Below are 20,981 nucleotides of genomic sequence, written 5' to 3'. Positions count from 1 at the left end.
TGGGGGGGGGGGGCGGCAGTGGTTCTGGGAAAGATCTTCTTACTCTTCAGAAGGGCATTCTGGACACTGCCAGGTCTGCAGGGGATGCTTGGAGCTGCAACAGCCCTTTTGGATTGCTTCTGGGATGAAGCCATCACGGGAGGTGGGGCCACGGGAATGGCAGAGAAGCAGGGCCTGCCCTACCGGCAGAGTTCCGGTCATGGGAGCTAATCAGTCCCCAAGCCGCTTCCGCCAGCTAGGGGTGGGGTATTCTGCTGCTCGCAGCCAGCGCACCCAGGGGCAACCGGAAGTATGGAAGCGGCTTGGCCTGGAGACCGGAAGCCCGCCAACTGGGCCCAGCGGCAGCGGGGAGTGCCTACCTGTTCCTGTGACTCTAGTTCCTTGTGCTGTAGTTTCTTCTCTGTGCATCGCACCTGGTTAGCGCGGTTTTCTAGTTCGTCTTGTAAAGCCTGAAACGGTGTAAGATAAACACCTACATGTTAAAAATTCGCGTCCTCGAAACGAAGTCTTGCCACCTGAACTGGCATTAGAAAGGCCTCGATTCGAGCCATTACTGCTCTTCCTCGGAGCTCAGGCAAACAAAACCAGACTTTTAAGGTGACGCCCAGGTGTTTTCTGCTTTAGGAATAACCAGTATCACAAATGCCAAACAGAAGACAGACACATTAGCAAGTGTCAGTTCTGTTTATAAAAATGTCTCTGATATTCCCAGCACAGAGCCACAAGCAGGCAATGAAGCATAAAGCTATCGCTAATGAATGTAGCTCTCTAGTCCACCTGCAAGGTACGCTGCACTCTGAGAAGTACTGTGACAGCCTAGCAATTGTAATGTCGGACTAACATGATAGGTTTCCAAATTATACTAATAGTAACCTTAAAGGAATTTCTTTATTAAGTCATGAAGGATGGTGTGGAATTTGAGGAGCCAGTAAGAAGTGTACGGAGAGAAGCTCTTTCAGTGGTCAAGTGGCTGCTGGAAACAGAATTCAGGTTAACATGGGAAATTTAGGAACTGTGAGATCCATAATCATCATCGCCTCCATCACTATTTTAAGTAAAGAGGGGAAGTCGAAAAGAAATAGAATGCACTCAAACAATCTGACGTAATTATGGATATGATATACAGAAAGTTACAGGGAGAAGGACACATGGCATGGTAACTGCAAAGGTACCAAATAAATGCTCAAAACAAAATTCATTCAATCAAGACAACGGACTTCCTGCTATGTGTCAAGAACTGTGATAGGCACTCGCGATAGAAGAGTAAAAGAAACCAGACAACAAAAAATTCCCTGTTCTCATGAAGCTTATATTACATTGGGGGGTGGACAATAAGCAAATAAGTGTAAGCAGCGGATAAGTGTAGAAGAGAAATAAAGCAGGGCAGGAGAATATTCTGGATTGAGGTCGGGGAAGGTATTGCAATATTAAGCTGGTGGTCCAAGAAGACTTGAGCAAAGACTGGAAGGAGGAGAGAGAGCAAGTCATGGACATCTGCAGACAGAGCCTTCCAAGCAAGGGACACTGTATGTGCAAAGGCCCTGAGGTGGCGTGTTCGATTCAGCATTGGAGAGGGGGCACAGGGGGAGCCAAACCATCAGGGACATCGTAGGTGCCAAGTCACATTAAGTCACGCAAAGCCTCAGAGGGCAAATAAAAACTTAGATTTTATTCAGAGGTAGAAGGAAGGCTACCGGAGGGTGTGGGCAAGTGTTGCTTTAGTTGCTATGAGGAATATATGGAAAAGGGGTAAGGGCAGAAGCAGGGAGGCAGGGTAGAGGCATTGAAACATACTGGGGAAGGACGATGGGGAAATGGACCAGGGTGGTGGGTGGTAGCAGTTGGGGGTTTGAAGATAGAGTGCCAGCCCCAAGAGGTGGATGCAGAGCATGGAAATAAAAAGATCCCCAGGATTTTGGCTTGAGCAGGTAGAAGAAGGCAGTTGGGGAAGGCAGGGGAGGGGTCGGAGCAGAACATCTGTTTAGCTTGCGATGCGTTCCGTTAGGTCTGGGATGCCCATTACACATCCAAGCAAAGATGTTGGGCTGCAGCTAGGTATATCTACATACAGATATACACAGTGGTTCCTCACCTTCTCTGAGGTTCTAGATCCAGCAAGCCAGTGTCTGATGGGATGTGGTCACTCCCCACGTGGAAAAAGTATGCTTATGATTCGGTCTTTGATTTCAGGGAGTCTACAGATTGCCTGAAGCCCATCCACGGCTGAACCCCAGGCCAAGAACCACTAATTTAAAAAGTACAAAGGTCTGAGGATGAGGTTAAAAGCTTTAGGGGCTCTTTGATATTACGCCTGACTATAAAATCCCCAATTCAACCAAGTCTGCCAATGAGCTTGAAGGTCTTCTTGTTTACAATTCTGGTATTGTGGTGTGGGAATGTAACTGTTCCTATGTTTGTTGGTCAAGTCGCAGTTTCTTTTTTCCTTTTGGTAGCTACCAATAAATAGGATCGTATCCGCTTCTCCGATGGCATCATCGGGGAGAGGAAGGATTACTGTAGTGGGAAGAATGGAATGTTTGCATGTTTTTTTGTTCCCAGGCTTTCCTGCTCTCCCATCCACCCTCATCCTGCTGTCAGAGTGATCATCTTAAACCGAAATCTAATTATGTTAGTGCCCCAATGAAATGCTTGAAGAAGACTCCAGCGTCCCTGAGATACAGCTCAAAGTCCTGAGTGTCGCTTGCAGGGACCTCTGTCTTCTGGCTCTGGCCAGGCTGAGCCCCGTGAAGCCTCGGAGTCCTGCTGCGGGGCCGTGGCCAGGATCAATATCACTGACTGTGTGCGGTTTATTTTTAACCCTCACTGCAATCCTGGGCAGTAGGTGCTGCTTCCTCTGCGTTGGAGAGCACAGAAATGAGGCTCGGCGAGGTTCCATAGCCTGCTCAGGTCCCCATGGCCTGTTCTCAGGCACTGGACTGGAATTTTAAAACACTAACTTCACATTCTGTACATTTTTACTCGCGCTGCCTCCTTCTCCCTCTGTACCTATTTTTCTCTTTTCTTTGCCTGCAAGCTGCCCCACCTGCTCTGCTTGATGGCATCAATCCTGAGAACTAAGAATGGACTCCTCTGGGCTTTTATCCTTCTAGTGCTTCAGAGAATCAGCGTCCGTGTCCGTGCAGAGACATCGGGGCTCTCCCCCGCTCAGGCCTGCAAGCCTAGCACCAGACCAGCTCGACGCCTGGCACACACTTGACGCTGAATTCATGTTTGTGGAAGGAGCTAATAAATATTTGAGCTATCCTCCCTGAGGAAATGTACTTCAATCATCAGGGCTTCCAAACGTCCTGAATGCAGCACATTCAACTAAAGGTTCTTATGTTTCTCGAAACACAGAAGATACAACTATACCTTCCAAATATCTGTATCTAGACATATATATGTATATAGATGACATTATTGTTACATATATTGTCTGCTTTCTGCCACAATAAAAAACACACCACTTCCTGTATTTTTTTTAGTTTTAATTTTTAACTTTACTCTATTTTTTTTAAAGATTTATTTATTTATTGGAGAGAGAGAGAGCACGTGCTCATGCACATGCACGGTGGGGGGTGAGGGGCAGAGGGAGAGGGAGAGAATCCCCAAGCAGACTCCCCGCTGAGCGCGGAGCCGGACGACCCTGAGATCATGACCTGAGCTCAAACCAAGACTCCGATGTTCAACCGACTGAGCCACCCAGGCGCCCCTAGTTATTTTTATTTCATAGAAGAAAATAAAGGAGATGTGCACCTCCGTTGTCTTAAACAAAACATTGCTCCCTGCCTCCGGTCTCATCTCCCTCCTCCTAGTGCGGCAGCAGACCCTGGGAGCGGCCACACGCAGCGTCCCCTGTCCTCCTCTCTACCCTCTGGGCATCCCCGTCACACCGGCCAGCTGTCCCCTCCACACTCCTGAGTCCGTTTTCATCAGTCACTTGTTCCCTCCCAAAGGCCCAAGCCAGAAGCCAGGTTTCTTCCCCATCCCGTGGCAGTTTTTGGCCCTGTTCATGCCCCGATGTTTTTTCCCTTGAATTGTGAGCGACTAACTCTGCAGAGTGAAGCCAGGGCTCAAGGAAGGAGGCTGCCGCGAAAGCACAGGCCGGACGGGACAGGAAGGCTTGAAGGAGTGGTGGCGGGTGGCGGTGGCGGAATCATGAATGGGGCGTCGAGGGAAAGAGGGCCTTCGAGGTACCACAAGGCTTTGACGCTGGACGACCACAGAATAGACACCGTGAACTACTGGAGGGACAAGGAGCCAGAGCAGTGGGGGCCGGCTGGTTTTTGACAGGTTGAGTTTAAGGTGCTGGTGGGACTTCACAGGGGGCAAGTCCCACCGGGAGGGGGTTCTGAGCAGCGGAGAGGGGTCTCAGACTAGGTGCAAACGGGGCACTTCCTTGGGGCAGTAAGTCGAGAGAGAAGAGGTTCGAGAATCGGACTCCTGGCTCACAGCCCACAGAAGAGCGGGCAGAGGGGGAGGAGGCCACGGGGGCCGGTGAGAACTTGCGCGGCAGGGGGTGGCTGAGAATTGAGCCTTACGGGACTCTAGCTGAAAGCGTTCCTAACAGGACAGGTCACAGAATTGCATCTGATCCTTTCTCCACACTCCACACAGTGAAAAGACTAAGTCAAACATATTTTCTCAATATTATCAAACTAGAAGTGAAATTACACTTGCTTTTTAAAAAGGTACCATTTTTCAAACTCGCTCATAATTTAAAGATGTAAGATGTGACCTTTTGAAGGTTAATCAGAGAAAGCAGTATGTCTAGAAATTACTTTTATTATCTGTTAAATATCAGTTTAAAAAATTGAAAAGTAACCAAATAATATACCACTTTCAAAAAAGTTCAGATGTACTTAGATGAAAGGAAAATGATGGTTTATATTGGCAGCTGTTCCTGGTCTCATATTCTAAAAAATTATTAGGCCATTAGAGTTCCAACCTCAGAATCTGACATAAGGACAGTGTGAAAGTGACCACAATTACTCAATCAGTACAAGAAGGAACATTCTTTTGAGTTGTGGCTTCTTTATTCAAAAGCCTTCAGATCTGACATTTGACACACACACACACACACACACACACACACACACACACACACACAATCACAACTTTTGGTTTATTCCTGAGAAAAGCCCATAATAATGAAAGAACAGAATGTCCAACATTGGATCACAAATATAAAACAAAATCCAACTTGCACGGTTAAACTGTTTATTCTGCAAAATTATTCCTTATCTCTCAGCTCTGCTGTGTTAACTTGCATCATTACTGAAAAGGCAGTTCTTTTCTCCCAATTAAACTTGCCTTTAAATGCCACGTAAGTCAGCTTGCTGTAGGAAGGTACACTGTGCCGACTTTCAGAGTGCTTTGTGGTGGTCGGGAAGAAAGAACGACACTTTCCAGAAGAAAAATGTAAATGACATAATAAGCTTTGCAAGGACAATGAGGGTATACCACACTCTTTAAAAGGGAGCATGTTATAAGATAATTTGATTTGTTTGTTTAAAATATGAAAATAATTAGGGCAAATTAAAGTCTGAAAGATTATACATGGCAATGGACTTTGTGGGGTGAGGAGAAGGGCTGGTGGCTAACGTCCCCATTAAATGGCACCTGCGTCAGTACTAGAGCTTGGCTGTTGGTTTGGGGGGAAAGAAAGAGTACTAGAGTTGATGTTATTTTCATAAAATGTATAAACACGATTCAAAGCAAAGCACTCAACTTGTAAAATCATGCATTAAGGACTTATTTGTAGTCTTATTAAACACCAAAGTTTCTCTGGCAGTTCTCAATTAAACAAACATGAAATGATGGCAGATACGTGCCTTTTAATAATGAAAAAATGAAACAAAAGAGTTCGTTTCAATTATAAAGTGGTTAACAAGTTATTTTATGAAGGAAAAAGTCATTGAAAGGGAGAAACCCTGTGCTATAGTGATAAGAAAGAAAGGGGGCATCTGGCTGGCTTAGTCAGAGGAGTGTATGACTCTTGATCTTGGGGTCATGAGTTTGGGCCCCACAGTGGGTGGAGAGACTGCTTAGATAGATGGATAGATAGATCTACAGATGGATAGATAGACAGACAGATAGATAGATGGACAGATAGATAGATAGATAGATAGATAGACAGACAGACAGACAGACAGACAGATAGACAGAATGTTCCCAGTATACAAGGCATATGACAGAGGCTTTCAGACTTAGTCTTTTGGTGTGACCAGAAGTCTTTCTAGAGATCTGACCTTGCCCTCTCGGCCAGTTCCGCAGATGGAGGTGGGGGTGGGCATCCATTCTGGCCCATGAGAGCTATCACCTTGTGATCCTTTTTCAGTAGGCTGTCTGGGCAAGCAAATTTGTCCTCAGCTCATCACCCAGAGTATCTGGCCTCCAGGTTCTCACCAGAGACTACCATCTCAAACTCTCTACTTCCCCATCTTTACCAAAACCTCCATTGTGAGAAATTTGGAAAACTACGTTCTAATCAAAATAGAATCAACAGGAAAAAGCTTCCCTCTCCTGAGTCACTTCTGGAAACACTGTCAGCAGAGTGAACTCTTCCATTTTGTTAGGTAGACTGTCGGAGTATGCCTTCCCGCTTTTTAAGAGTTTTCAAACCAGTTCTTACTGACTTGAAATTTAATGCATTTTATGCTTACATTCTGCCTCATCCTGTGTTGCCAAGTTTTGGCAAAATGCCTATGTCTGACTTTTTCACAAATCATCACGAGGCCTACGGGCACATTTTTCTGAGCCTGCCGTACATTGAGGGGCAAAGGGTAAATGGACCCTCTCCTTGGTTCTCTGCCATAGACCGTGTTCTACATGTTCTCTGGGAAGAGGGAATCTTGAATAGTGTAGAGTTCTTTTATTTGAAGAAACTGGGGTAAAGCATATGGAGACCAGAAAGTCATGGATTAAGTTTTGCCCTGTATAAATACAAAATTGGGGTCCTCAAAGTCACTGATTTTGAAGACTTTGGGTGAGGTCTGTGGTCATGAAACGAGGAAGCAGATGAGCCTCTGCTGGGTGAAATGCAGAAGGGGCCTCGTTAGCAGCAAGCTCTGCACAGCCAAGGAGTTTAATAAGCAAAAAAGCCGAGTATTTGTACCAAAGATGCTGCCCAAAACAAGTCCACCTGGCAAACTGCTGAAAATTGATGGGTAGATGGGGGTTCTGCATACTATTCCCCCTACTTTTGTGTATGTTTCAAAGTTTCCATAATGAGGAGCTAAAAAAAACTGTTAAGCTTTTCCTACTTAAAAAACATGAAGTCACCATATCCTTCCTTTCATGAGGTTTGAGTTTGCTATCTTACTTCAGAGAAGACATGATTCATTCATCATTCAATGGGCCGGAGAGATATAGAAGGACTTCCCCATGTGTATTCTGAACATAAAGTTAAGGAAGCAAGGAGTGATGTTCATATTTTGACCTAAGGAGAAGATAATTGGAAAGGGAAGGCTTATTTATATTTTTATTAAGATATAATTTACAGACAGTAAAATTCCAGGTTTATTTTTTAATGGAAGTGGTCTGTTTTCTATTTAAAACATGTAAGATGATTTAAAACTTTGTGTCATGAAATATCTATTAAGATTATAAAATCTTGATATAAACCATCATCCCGACTGGTTTATCTATCAACCGGAAATGACACCTGATCTGTGACTACAGGGAAGAGACACTAATTATGAAGGGGATATAGGCGTGACTCTCATTTAAACCTTAATTGCCTTTTTTTTTTTGAAGATTTTATTTATTTATTTGACAGAGAGAGACACAGCGAGAGAGGGAACACAAGCAGGGGGAGTGGGAGAGGGAGAAGCAGGCTTCCCGCAGAACAGGGTGCCCGACGCGGGGCTCGATCCCAGGACGCTGGGATCATGACCTGAGCCGAAGGCAGCCACTTAATGACTGAGCCACCCAGGCGCCCCAAACCTTAATTGCCTTTTTAATAACGCCCACATTTGTGTAAGTAGCATTACTTCGATTCAGTTTACAAACGGTGCCGACATTATTTCTGATGAGTCGGTTTTCTTTGGCATGTCAACAGACCCAGAAAGAGCAGATGATTTTCTACTATTGCTAACTGAAAGCTAGGGAAAATGAAAGAAAAGCAACAAAATCTCACTACTTTTATGTCAGATTTATAGACTTTTTTTAAAGCACATCTTGAACAACTGGGATACAGCAGGAAGACCAAGCCCTGTCTCCCAGATGAGGAGATCTAACTCGGGGGGGGGGGGGGGAAGATGACACAATGGCAGAGTGACATTTTTCCTGGGTGGTCTCACTGGCTATTTACAGAGGCCACTATAGCTCCTGTCTGATTTTATTTTTTTAATAGGCTAAATCTATTAACAAAAGTAACAAGTCTTCAACTGAAATGCCAGTCAAGATTTCTTTCAAAGTGATTTCTTCATTTAGACCTACCGAGGATGAATAACAAACCATAAGAAAGTTTTATTAGTGATTCTACAGCAATGGAGAACAGGCTCATACTAGAGATCTAAAGAAAACCAGAACCACAGTCACTGCAGAGGCCACTAATGTATTCAAAACACAACAGTGTATATATATATATATATATATATATATATATATATATATATATATATATAATTTTATGGCTACATTCAGGTTTTTAATTTTTTTTCACATTCCAAGCAAGCACTTTTTTTTTCTTTTTTAACCCTCATAATTCAGTCTCTGGTGATATTGGTATGGAGAAAAGGAGATCTTTGGGGGTGTTAACCCCATACATGTGTTACTCTTCACATCAGGCAAGAATCCTTTCAGGTGGAAAGTTTCTCGTCCTTGTTGCAACAAACCACATGTATAAGAAATTGCACTTGGACGTGAGCCATTGCTATAGTATGTAGCAGGCTACTGATTCAGCATGAAAGGCAAAATTATTGTGGCCAGTATGAAAAACAAGAATAGCGTTTTCACCCAAGAAGAAGAAACTTTTACCTAATCTCTCTTCTCTTTTTCTCACTTATTTTCAGGCTTTTAAAATTCCCAAAGAACTTCCTTTAAAAGTCCTAAAAATGCACGTTTAAAAATGTTGGTGTTTCCTGGTCTTAACACAGGTTCTAGGAACAGAAATCATGTTATTCCAAGACTATGACCTGAGGAAGCTGGCATCTCCTGACGCACCTTATGTTTCCCTAGTCACACAAAGACCCTCCTGACCTGACCCATGTCTCCTCTTCAAGTAGCCAGTATTTTTCTACTCAGGAAATCCAAAGCACAGGTTCTTATCTCAGGTAGTAGAAACTGAGGATCAAGTTCAAGAACCACAGCTAGGATGTTTCAGGATCCTGGAAGAGGGCAACAGAGTGAAAAGTGTTGACGTCTTGCAGACCACCCCTCTTCTGCAAAAGCCCAGGGAAGAGGGAGCACCCATAAGTCATTCATTTCAATTTCGACTTTCTTACAACGGCTAATCAGTCACACACGTGATCCCTTGAGCCTGCAGCACTCATTCCAACAAACCGTGAAATGTCTCCTCTACTAAAACTGAAGAAGGGATGTGCCGGCTAAGAGAGAAGGCAGATGAAGGAATGGCTACAGGGCTCCCTGCGGAGCTGGCTGGGGGCTGTCATTAACCACGGGGCGGGGGACAGACGGAGCAGAATTAAAATATATGGAAAGGAAGAGAGAAAATACATTTCTGTGTGAGACAGATTCAGTGGTAATACGATGCCAGTGACGACCATGAGCGAGAGAGAGATCATGAAGGAAGCACTTCGGGGCAGTGAGATCTTGAGTTGGGTGTTAGAGGTGGAGTGCGCACCATGACACCACTGTCCCCTGTCCCGTGGGCAGTGGCCCCCAGCTCCAGCAAGGACCTTCCTGCTGAGGGCCCTAAAGCTCATCTCCACACACATCTCGCATGCCCTCTGGTGCGGTGTCTCCCACTGTCTCTGTGTGCACACAGCTGCTCACCATCATCTCAGACTATCAAGTCCAAGACCAAACTCATGGTGTTCCTCCTCCACCAGCTTCCCTCCCCACTGTCCTGTCCATCAGTGACACAGCCCTCTTTCTGCCACCACCCGGGTTTAAACTCACAGCCCTCCGTGGGCTGTCCCTCTTTCAATTCTCAGTCCCGGTTAGTTGCCCAAGTTCCTTCAATTTCTATTTGAAGGCACTCTTACTTCAGCCTTCATTTTTGCACACTGGGATTCCATATTTTTCCCGGCTGTGAACTCCCTGCAACTCCCTGGAAGACAAATTTTTCTCAAAGACTGTCTTTTTATTGCCATTTTCCATCTCCAAAAACATAAATGCCTGACCCTCTCTTAACCCTGTCAAGGTTAACATTCTTTTGCCTAGTTCCAAATCCCTCCATAGTCTTGCTTACTGTGCTCTGCATACTAACTCAAAGCTAACACGTTAGCTCCCACAGGTCAGGCACTGTGCTAACATGTCAGATCCCACAGGTCAGGTGCTGTGCTAACATGTCAGCTCCCACAGGTCAGGCACTGTGCTAACATGTCAGATCCCACAGGTCAGGTGCTGTGCTAACATGTCAGATCCCACAGGTCAGGTGCTGTGCTAACATGTCAGATCCCACAAGTCAGGTACTGTGCTAACATGTCAGATCCCACAGGTCAGGTGCTGTGCTAACATGTCAGATCCCACAGGTCAGATGCTGTGCTAACATGTCAGCTCCCACAGGTCAGGTGCTGTGCTAACATGTCAGATCCCACAAGTCAGGTACTGTGCTAACATGTCAGATCCCACAGGTCAGGTGCTGTGCTAACATGTCAGATCCCACAGGTCAGGTACTGTGCTAACATGTCAGATCCCACAGGTCAGATGCTGTGCTAACATGTCAGCTCCCACAGGTCAGATGCCGTGCTAACATGTCAGATCCCACAGGTCAGATGCTGTGCTAACATGTTAGATCCCACAGGTCAGGTGCTGTGCTGACATGTCAGCTCCCACAGGTCAGGTGCTGTGCTAACATGTCAGCTCCCACAAGTCAGGTACTGTGCTAACATGTCAGATCCCACAGGTCAGATGCTGTGCTAACATGTCAGCTCCCACAGGTCAGGTACTGTGCTAACATGTCAGGTCCCACAGGTCAGATGCCGTGCTAACATGTTAGATCCCACAGGTCAGATGCTGTGCTAACATGTTAGGTCCCACAGGTCAGATGCTGTGCTAACATGTCAGATCCCACAGGTCAGGTACTGTGCTAACATGTCAGATCCCACAGGTCAGGCATTGTGCTAACATGTCAGATCCCACAGGTCAGGCGCTGTGCTAACATGTCAGCTCCCATAGGTCAGATGCTGTGCTAACATGTCAGATCCCACAGGTCAGGTACTGTGCTAACATGTCAGCTCCCACAGGTCAGACACTGTGCTAACATGTCAGCTCCTACATCAGGCTAGGAGCCTTAAATACTCCACTTCTTTTCACAATAACTTTCTGAGAAGCCTTACTTGGGAGGCAGCTAAGGCTGGTACAGATTGCTCAAACTTTCCAGCTAGAAAGTCATAAAGAGAGGAAAAGGCCCCAGGTCCGCTGGACCCGGGAGGAGGGAATGGTGCTGCCTGAGCACTGCCTCTCTGCTGCCCCCCCTCCCCTGCCCCACTGCCCTTTGGGCCTCTGTTCCTTTCTTCATCTTATCTAGAATACCTCCAACTGTCTATGCTAATGCTACTTTCCTTCAAAAGCCTTCAATGACTGGAAATGATCTGGGTTTGGTCTGAAGATATTTAGTCTTTAACTTAATGAATCGAAATGTATAGAAGGTAGGAGGAAAAAGAAGTTTCTGTGTCACAGATTCAATAGTAAAAATGATGCCAGTGGTTTGCCTATCAGAGTATGGTGTCACAAAAGAAGGGCATTACGCCATATTCTGGGTTGAATTACATGCTCTCAAAAAGACATGTTGAAGTCCTAACCTCAGAATCTCAAAAAATGGCTTTATTTGGAAATGGGGTCCTTGAAGATGGAATTAGTTAAGAAGAAGTCATACTGGACTAGAGTAGGCCCCTTAATCCAGTATGACTGGTCTTTCTATATGAAGAAGAAGAGGGAAGAGGTTGGCCATGTGATACCGGAGGCAGAGACTGGACAGAGATGCATCTACAAGCCAAGGACACCAGAGATTGCTGGGAAACACTAGAAGGTAAAGAAGCAAGGGAGGATTCTTCCCTGGAGACTTTAGCACGGCCCTGCTGACACCTTGATTTCAGACATTTAGTCTCTAGAATTGTGAGACGGTAACTTTCTGCTGTTTTAAGCCACTTGGTTTTTGGTCCTTTGTGATGGCAACCCTCGGGAACTCATACACACCAAGGAACTTCCTTTGTCTTACATGTTTTCTCTCTGAAATACTGTAGTGCATGTGCGTACGCACACACCCTGAAGCATACACACATGCATGCACATTCCTTTTGCACTACCTAGTTCTAGACCTCATTTTGTCCACGTAAGGACCAACAGCATTCTCATTGTGTGACAATCTGTAGGCTTGGAGATTTTCTCCAAAGTTGGCATTTGAAGAGTATTACAATTATATGTATCCATTTGCATTTCTATCATTTTGTGTCCATGCTCATATAGGTTATAAAGGCAGTCATTCCAGTAAAACATTGGCGTATTCCTAGACCATGAAAGAGAAGATGCCCAAGACGTGGAGGCAGAGATCCTTAGGTGAGCCTGTTTCCGGCATTCCCACATTCACAGACGGGATGGAAATTATATATGCCACAGAAAGTATTTTTCTCTTTCTTCCTTTCAACCTTAAGATACTGTGATATCTGGAGCCAATACTTACAAAGAAAGAAGTTTAAAACTTTCTGTTTAAACCACTTAGAATGAGAGGATTTACAAAGATCCTGTTTAATGTTCAGCTGACACATTGTCAAAAACATTTATCATGCAACCTTTTGAAGTTTCTTCCACTCCCTTTCAGTTATTAAAGCTTGGATTGCAGTTAGTTATCAACAACAAAGCATACATGTGATAGTGTTTTTATAGTTAGTCTTTCAGTCTGATTTCTGAACTACTAAGCAAAATTAAATTCTCCTGATCAGAAAAATGATTAGTGACCTAGTTTTCATGCTGAATGCGCAACACAATTGATCTCTGATATCACTTCTGTGGGGACCCAGAAGACTATGGAGGGGGCTTGGAAATTTCACTTAAGTGTTTTATAATGCTTCAAATTTAAGACTCTTCAGATATAAGAACGGGCCACTTTAAGTTAGCCTACAATTCTTTCAGTGCCAATTAGGAAACAGTGACCTACATCACTGAGATTTCTCTGGCAACTCAATCCTAGTATAAATTTCTTCACATTGAGAATAACTCCAGTTCACATTTTCCCAAGAGGAATCAAAACTCTTTCTAAATAATTCCATTGAATAATGTTTTTAAAGTGTAGACAATATATTAGCCCTCATTTGGAAAGCACAAAGTTGGGTAAGACGCAGTCTTACTTTTTAAGGGGCTTACACTATCACAGGAGGTATGCAATAAGGACAAAAAAAAGCAGGAGAACAAGAAGTGTCTTAAGCATCGAACTGAGAAAACAAAAGAGAAGAGGGAGGACAGACGAAGGAGTTCAAGGACACCACAAAGAAGCAAGCAGATCAATACAGAATGGGGGACATTCTACAGGACCACGATTTTTCTGTAAGAAGTCGACAGCACAGAGTAAAAAGTGAGAAAGGGTCTGCTTTTAATTGAAAAAGATATAAGGTAAATAAGCACCAAATGTAATGTTTGGATCTTGTCTGGATCCTGATTCAGACCAGTCAACTGCAAAGTGGCATTTTAAACTCAAGTGGGGATACCTGGTTATGAAGTAGGCATTTGATGATCCTAAAAGACAATTGCTAATTTTCTTTGGTATGACAGTGGCCCTGATCGTGTGAGATAATGTCCACGTTTTCGGAGAGGCATTCTGGAACATCCAGGGTAAAACGACATGACATCTGGAATTTGCTTTAAAGTATGTTAGAAAAGAAAATGGGGAGAAAAGATAAAGTACATGCGGCCAGATCTTGATAATTATTGAAGCTGCATGTTGATGGATAATTATTGAAGCTGGGTATAGAGTACCATAATCTCTACTTCGGGTAGGAGCGCAAATTTTCAGAATAAAATTTAGAAATATATGTATACAATAAAATGAAATGGCGGGGGCGAGCACGAAATTATCAGGAAAGTCTTCAGGTAGAAAGTGGCACTTGGGGGAAACCTTGAATGATAGCTGCAATTTGGACAGGCAGGTGGGGAAAGGAGAAGAAATGGCTGCCAAAGAAATAGCATTTGCAAAGGTAAATAAGAGGAAAATGGACCTGCAGTCCAAAGGAGCAGCCCCTGGGAAGGCGAGGCGGTCCCGAAAACAGAGTCAAGGTCAGGGCACAGAGGCCTTGAACGCCAGGCTGAGTTTACACTTAATTTGGTGAAGAGGGGATGCACTTTTGTGCCAGGCTTAAACTCATACATAATTACCCCCTAGACACCAATGACACATGTGCCAGGCTTGGCACGTACAAAACTGGACGTTATTATCAGTTCTCCTACTTTCTTCCTCTATCGTCCTACCCACCCTGCCCCTTTGCCTAAACCTATTTATCTCCCTATGTATTCGGAGCTAGATTAATGGAACCCATGTTCCCCCAGTCATCCGAATCAGGAAGCTCAAGGACACGCCTGAATTTTCCCTACCCTTAAACCTCCTGGTGGATCATCTACCTGCCTTCTAACTCTGTCGTCTCCTCTCCAGCACACTGTTACTGTGCCTGCTGATTCTCCTCTGGGCTTAACGCACTCACAGGCCTCTCCTTTCCAGCTCACTGCTGCCAGAGCAACATCCTGATTGACTTCTCCCCATGTCTACGAACAGCACCAGCATCAGCCACACAACCCAGCCCATTATCTCTAAGGAAAAAGCTCAGGAGGTTTCCTCAAGAACTTGCTTTTATCTCACTTACCCCCCTCCCCCAGAGTCCTGGTTTTCCTCACTAAGCCTTGTGGATTCAATGTCTTCAATACCTTTGCTTGGGTCCACGTGGTGCCATCTCAATTGACATTCTCGGACTGTGTTGTCAGAGCTTGCTCTCTGGTCTCCACTCGCTCCTGGCGGCTCCTATCGGCCTAGTCTCCACAGAGCAGCCAGTTATGACTTCAAAAGGCATATAAGAAGTTATCATGGCATCCCTTCTTCCCCTAGTCCCCTCTGCCACGCGCGATTCGTCAGTAAGTTCTGTTGCCTCTGCCTTACAACATGCACGACTCGCCCCCTTCTCTCTGCCTCTGCTTCCACCAGCCCCATCTGAGCCATGGCCACCTTTCACCTGAAGACTCCCACAGTAGCCTCTGGGTCTCCCTTCATCTCCCTCCTACACCTTCTGCACGCCGCAGTCAGCTCGACCCACTCAAGTGTGAATGGCTCTCACCTGCGCACACCTCTCCAGGGGCTTCATGTTACACTTGGAATAATATCCCACCTCCCCCGAGGTGGGTGAGGCCCTCAGGACCACCTGTCCCTCAGACCTCCTGTACCAGCCTCTCTCTTGTCCTCCTGGTCCAGCCACACGCTGGCTTCCTTTTGTTCTTTGAACATCACCAAATTTGTTACCACCTTGAGACTTGTAACTAGCTCTTCCCTTCTTTCAGGACTATTTCCCCATGATCTTCACGTGGTCAACTTCTGGTAGCTAGTCTCAGACCATAATCGCTTGCTTGGGGACACCTTTCCTGACCATGCAGCCGAAACTGGACACCGGGTCATCCTTTACGACACCCCACCTAAGGTCTTTGCAGAACACTTATTACCATTTGATCCTTTTCTTCATTATTTTCTGTTTCTCTTTTATTTAGAAGACCCTATGAAGGCCAGGAATGGATCCTGTTTACCACTGAATTTCAGGGACCTAGGATAGAGCTTGGCATATTAGAAGGGGCTCAATAAATACTTGCTGTAGAGTATCTGGTCATGTCCTCCTCTCCTGGAAATATTCCAAAGGTTCGTGTGTAGTCTTCAGGCACTGCCTCTAGCACTCCTGCCTCCTGGTCTGTCTCCGCCATGCACTGCCCTTGCCCACACCTCGTGCTGCAGCAACACTGGCTCTCTGAGTTTGGCACACCTACCATCTTGCTCCCACCATGGGGCTTTACATATTCCTTTCTATCTGGAGCATGATTTTGCCACTTAATACTTAATGATCTCTCTCCACACATTCTTTAGATCCCAGCTTAAACATCACTCTTATAGAGCAACTTCTCCAGTCCGGCCTGCTAGGATGACCTCCCGGAGCACCATGGGCCTCTCTTTGGTAGCTCCAACAGGATCATAATTTTTATATTTATGTCTGTGATTGTTTTATTTGACTGGCATCTGTCTCTTCTTCTAGCCATATTTCCCACGAGGGCAGGGGCTGGTCTTGGCATTGAAGGATTTTAAAGACCACTGTGTTAAAAAGCTCATTCTCCTGTGAAGTGAAATTTACTGACAGTGGGGGCAGAGAAAATGTGAATTATTTCTGAATTCTGGTCTGAAAGTACAATAACAAACACGAACATCTATGCTCCTAAATATGTAGCAAAAATTACATTCATGATGAAATTATGAGACCTTTAACTTGATGATTTATGTTGCTTTTTTAAGATGAAGTTTTAGAGGGGTTCTTGGTTGGCTTACTCAGTAAAGCACGTGACCCTTGATCTTGGGGTCATGAGTTTGAGCCCCACACCGGACGTAGAGCTCACACACACAAAAAAGATGAATGTTTCAGAAGTTTCCAAGTGGATTTTTTTTTTTAAGATTGTGTTTCCCATGTGAGTTAAGAGGATGAAAAAGATTAAAACTTTTTTTGAATGACTGGATTAACAACTGCTATTGTCAGGAACGCGTTTTCCCTCAATCACTGTACAGTAGTACATGATATCAGTAGTACGTGATAAATACAAAGAAAAGACCGTAATGTTTCCACGGCTTTCAAATCAGCTTTAGTCGGAGACAATGATGTGCAAGGTGAACCACGATTTCATGAACTAGGTTGGACCCATCACACTTAAAGTAGGGATGCAAACAGTTAAAAAAAAATTTTTTTTTAGGCAAACAACAACAAAACCAAAACCAAACCAAACCAAAACAAAACAAAAAAAAAAACCCCAAAAAACCAAGGCTGGTTCTTGGCAGAGCTTAGCCAAAACATATTTTTCAACCTTAACTTTTCATCAAAGACTTTTCTTTACTAATGAATTATGCCTGGAACTAAAACTGGAAGGCCAGCATGGCCCCTTTGAAATGAACCGCCACAAACCAAACACCTACAGCTTCAGATGAGTGTTGTTTCTTTTCAAAATGGATAAAACTCATTTTAGTGCATTACATGGTCAGTATCCTTGAAAAAGATGCGGTCTAGGAAATCCAACGCTCTAAATTAATTTTTTTAAAATTCTTTCCTCAGTGACTTATTGCTAGCATGGCTTCTTAGCCCAACTTCTGAATAGCTAAGACCTCTCAACCTCTCACTAGTAGATGAAACTTTGTTCTAGGACCTAATATCAATTTCAAACATTTGTTTTACTTCCCCCCACCCCCGTTTTTATGTGTGACTTCTGACTGTTAAGGAATACGTGCTAATTGAAGGAAAATCAACAAGCATAAAGAGGAAAATAAAATTCCCTACTCCTTGCACCCAGGCATAACCACTACTCACACCGTAGCTTTTTCTCTACACATACGAAACTAGCACATTGAACTTGTAGGGCTCACTGAGCATGATCACGGGAGCCCCCATCCTCTGTCTCCCACTGTTTCTGTAATCCTGCTTAGTGGAGATGGCTTCTCTCCTGTCCCCTGGTGGAAACTCAGAAGGGGCCTTGATTTTCAGGTCACCCTAGTCCGACAGTGACTTTAAATTGGACACATACTGTTGTTCCATTTGGATTATTCTTAACAAATTTAAATTGTTCCTAAAGGCAATTTCATCTAAGGCAAGACATATTCAAGGGACTCCAGAGCACCATTCTATGTCTTATTATGGACATACTTTTGCTTTCTGTTTGTCTTTGATCCAGGGACCTGAAGCAGGTGGGTGGTCCTGGGGGAGCCCTGCACCCCAACGGCCCTGACTGGAGACTTGTTATAGTTTACTCTTCCCTGGGAATATCCCCTAACATTTGTCTTCACCCTGCCTCCTGGGCTTCTGCTCTTGGCTGCAGTTCTCTTTGTACGTTGATCTTGGCATGCTGGATGGAGTGACCCTCCTCACTCCCCTCTGTCTTCTGCACAGAGAAGGCACATTGAGTGGGACCCTATCATCCGGTGCCCACTTGACGATTATGTATCCAAGGCCCACTGTGCTCAACGGAACAATTCTGAGGTGCTGTACATGAGGGAAATCAGGGCATGAAATTAATGATTCTTGCCCTCACAGGGTAATTGTACTTTCCCACGTAACTCATGGAGAAGACCCACAGAAGATGAATAGTAGAACAAAAAATAAACACCTCTTCAACCACCTCTTTTAGATCGCTGAGGAGACTCAAGTATTCAGTATTTATATGTCAGGTAGAAAGTAGCCCGGAGAAAATTATGTCTAATACTGCTTATATCCCAGGCAGGAAGACTTCCAAAGAATTTTGAAATACGGCCTATTACGAACGCTTGAGAGAGTCACATAAACAGGCCAGGGTTATCCGCACCACCATCCTCATTGTGTACTTACGGCACTCTTTCCTCTGAGTGGTAGAGCCCAGACAAACATATAATTTCTGCTGTGCCATGGGGCTTCAAAAGGGTTTTGAGGAACCAAAAAAGCCTCGGCTTTCTCACCAGCAAATGTAAATAGTGACCAAAATAGTACTAGAAAGTCAGCAGGGTCAGAGCTGTCTGGGCCTGCTCTAATTTTCACTTTTGACGAGAGCATGTGACCAAGTCTCCCCTCTGTGTAGGTGGGTGCTGTGGGTGACATTCGAAAGTAAGGGCTGGACAGGGCTCACAGCTGCGCCACCCCCAACACAGAGCTACAACCAGCCCTGGGTCCGTGCCAAAAATCACCAGTGCTCAGCTGAGCTAGCTAATGCTGGGCCAGGAAGGAAGGAAAAAGTGGGCATAAAACCCAGGGAAGGTAGGCTCGAGGCACAAAAGAAATGGGAAAACACATTCAAAGTCTTCAAAGGAGAGCACATGGACAACCCAGACCACACTATAATCTCCACACGGCAGTCATGCTCACTTTTCCTGTGTGCTTTTCTGGGTTCGTGCATTTTAGGGGAAGGTAGGTAGATATATGGCAAGTGACGGAAATGTGTAATATAAGATGTGAGGAGAGTATGGCTTTCTAGCAGATAGTAGTGGTCTAGGGTGTGACCAGGTATGCAAGACAATTAGAACCTGCTGATATAATTAAAATTATTACACAGCCTTCTGAAATTGCTGTTTTTATTTTGGGGAACTACAAGCCCAACTCTGCAGAGGATACAAATTATATTAACTTTAGAAACAAAAACATAAGAAAATCTAAATATAGCCATTGAAGGAAAACCTATATTATCTAAAGAACAATTTTGAAGTTATTTTAAGAGCTATACCAAATTATCGTGCTACCCACTGGTTCCTATAAAACACACTCAGGTGATGTAAAATTCAAATATTTCATGAATATAGTTTATTCCCAACTCTCAAATTCTTTAATAGCTATTATTTCCTTCCATGTCAGGTCAGTTTACCTTCCTTCTTCCCTTAGTTCCTCTCCAAGGAGCTGATGAGTACTTGATGTGCCTCTTCTCTCTCACTTTTGGCACTCTCCATTTGTGGGTTCCAGCTTCTCAGCCACCCTTCTAAAGAAGTCTTTGAATGCCAGCTCTTTAAATCTGGAATATGCTCCTCATTATGCAAGCATCTTCTACCTTCTCTTCTTCCGAAAGAATTTGATGTTTCCCAAGAGAATATGTCCCTTTGAGCTCCAAACACAACGCTTCTCTCCCTCTCTCCCTCCATCTCTCCCTGCTCTCTCCCTCCCTCTCTCCCTCCTTCTCTCTCTCTCTCTGCCCACAATGTAAATGTGTAACATTTTTAAGGTAATTCTGTTTGTGACATTTAATTTACTTTGAGTTGCAATAACTCAACTGATCAAAATGTATAAAAGTCAACAAACCAGATATTTTATAAGATCCCTATTTTTTTCCTCCTCTATATGTTACCAAAAATTTTTACCACTGATTTGGTAATTATTGGCCATTTACACAAAGATGAACACCACCAAACAGTACATGCATCCGTCAGTTCACTCTTGTCCCGTTATCTGTGGATTCAGAATGTGACCTGGTCCTGGTCTTTCTCTTTCTCAGCTACAATCATAGGACCTCAGGGTCCTCATTAATCAGCCATCGGTCTCCCTAGTCATCTTCCTAGTTCCTTCTTTTCTTCGCCTTTGAAAACCTTAACTTCACCTCCATTTTGGCGATCCATTCTACAGCTATATCATACATATCTCCTCTTATTATTTAGAATTGGTGCATCTCAAACATCTTTATTTAAGCAATCCCATATGCCGATCTAGTAAAAGGAACATCATCATCCAAGATGCATATACCAGGAAACAGTGGGTGTGGTTAGGCAATAAGAAGTCTACTCTGGTTGATGATGCTTTGGGTGCATGTGGAAACAGAAGACGAGGGGTAGATGGGCTAGTTGAGTTGTTTATGTCTCACTGGACGGTGAGGAACAATTCAAAGGTCTTGAGTAGGGGAGTGATATGATCAGGTCTGTTTAGATCGACAGCTAATTTCTCTGCTCTGGCGATACACGAAGGCGTTGGATGGGAGGAGCGAGAAGACTCAGGAAGAGTCCAGGAGAGAAGTCACAAGCATAAATCGGACTGAGGGAATGCCAGTAGAGAGGAAAGGGTGAATTTAAGGCACAGAAACAACTGGTTCTGTGTAGGAAGCAAGGAAGGGAAGAGCCAGCTGAGGATCTCGGTATA

General features: G+C 44.4%; 1 protein-coding gene across 5 annotated transcripts in view; it reads right to left on the bottom strand.

Moving 5' to 3' along the window:
* CEP112 (centrosomal protein 112) overlaps positions 1–20,981 on the bottom strand; it is a 437,815-nt gene that overhangs the window by 45,559 nt on the left and 371,275 nt on the right. For all 5 annotated transcript variants that reach the window (XM_027625473.2, XM_027625474.2, XM_027625471.1 and 2 more), the window contains one exon: positions 360–449. In XM_027625473.2, coding sequence (XP_027481274.1) covers positions 360–449 — 90 coding nt within the window. The remainder of the gene's footprint in view (positions 1–359; positions 450–20,981) is intronic.

The sequence above is a fragment of the Zalophus californianus genome, chromosome 16, assembly GCF_009762305.2.
Source record: "Zalophus californianus isolate mZalCal1 chromosome 16, mZalCal1.pri.v2, whole genome shotgun sequence".
NCBI classification, from domain to species: domain Eukaryota; kingdom Metazoa; phylum Chordata; class Mammalia; order Carnivora; family Otariidae; genus Zalophus; species Zalophus californianus.
The sequence above is the reverse complement of the archived record's forward strand: the minus strand, read 5'-3'. Positions and strand labels throughout refer to the sequence as shown.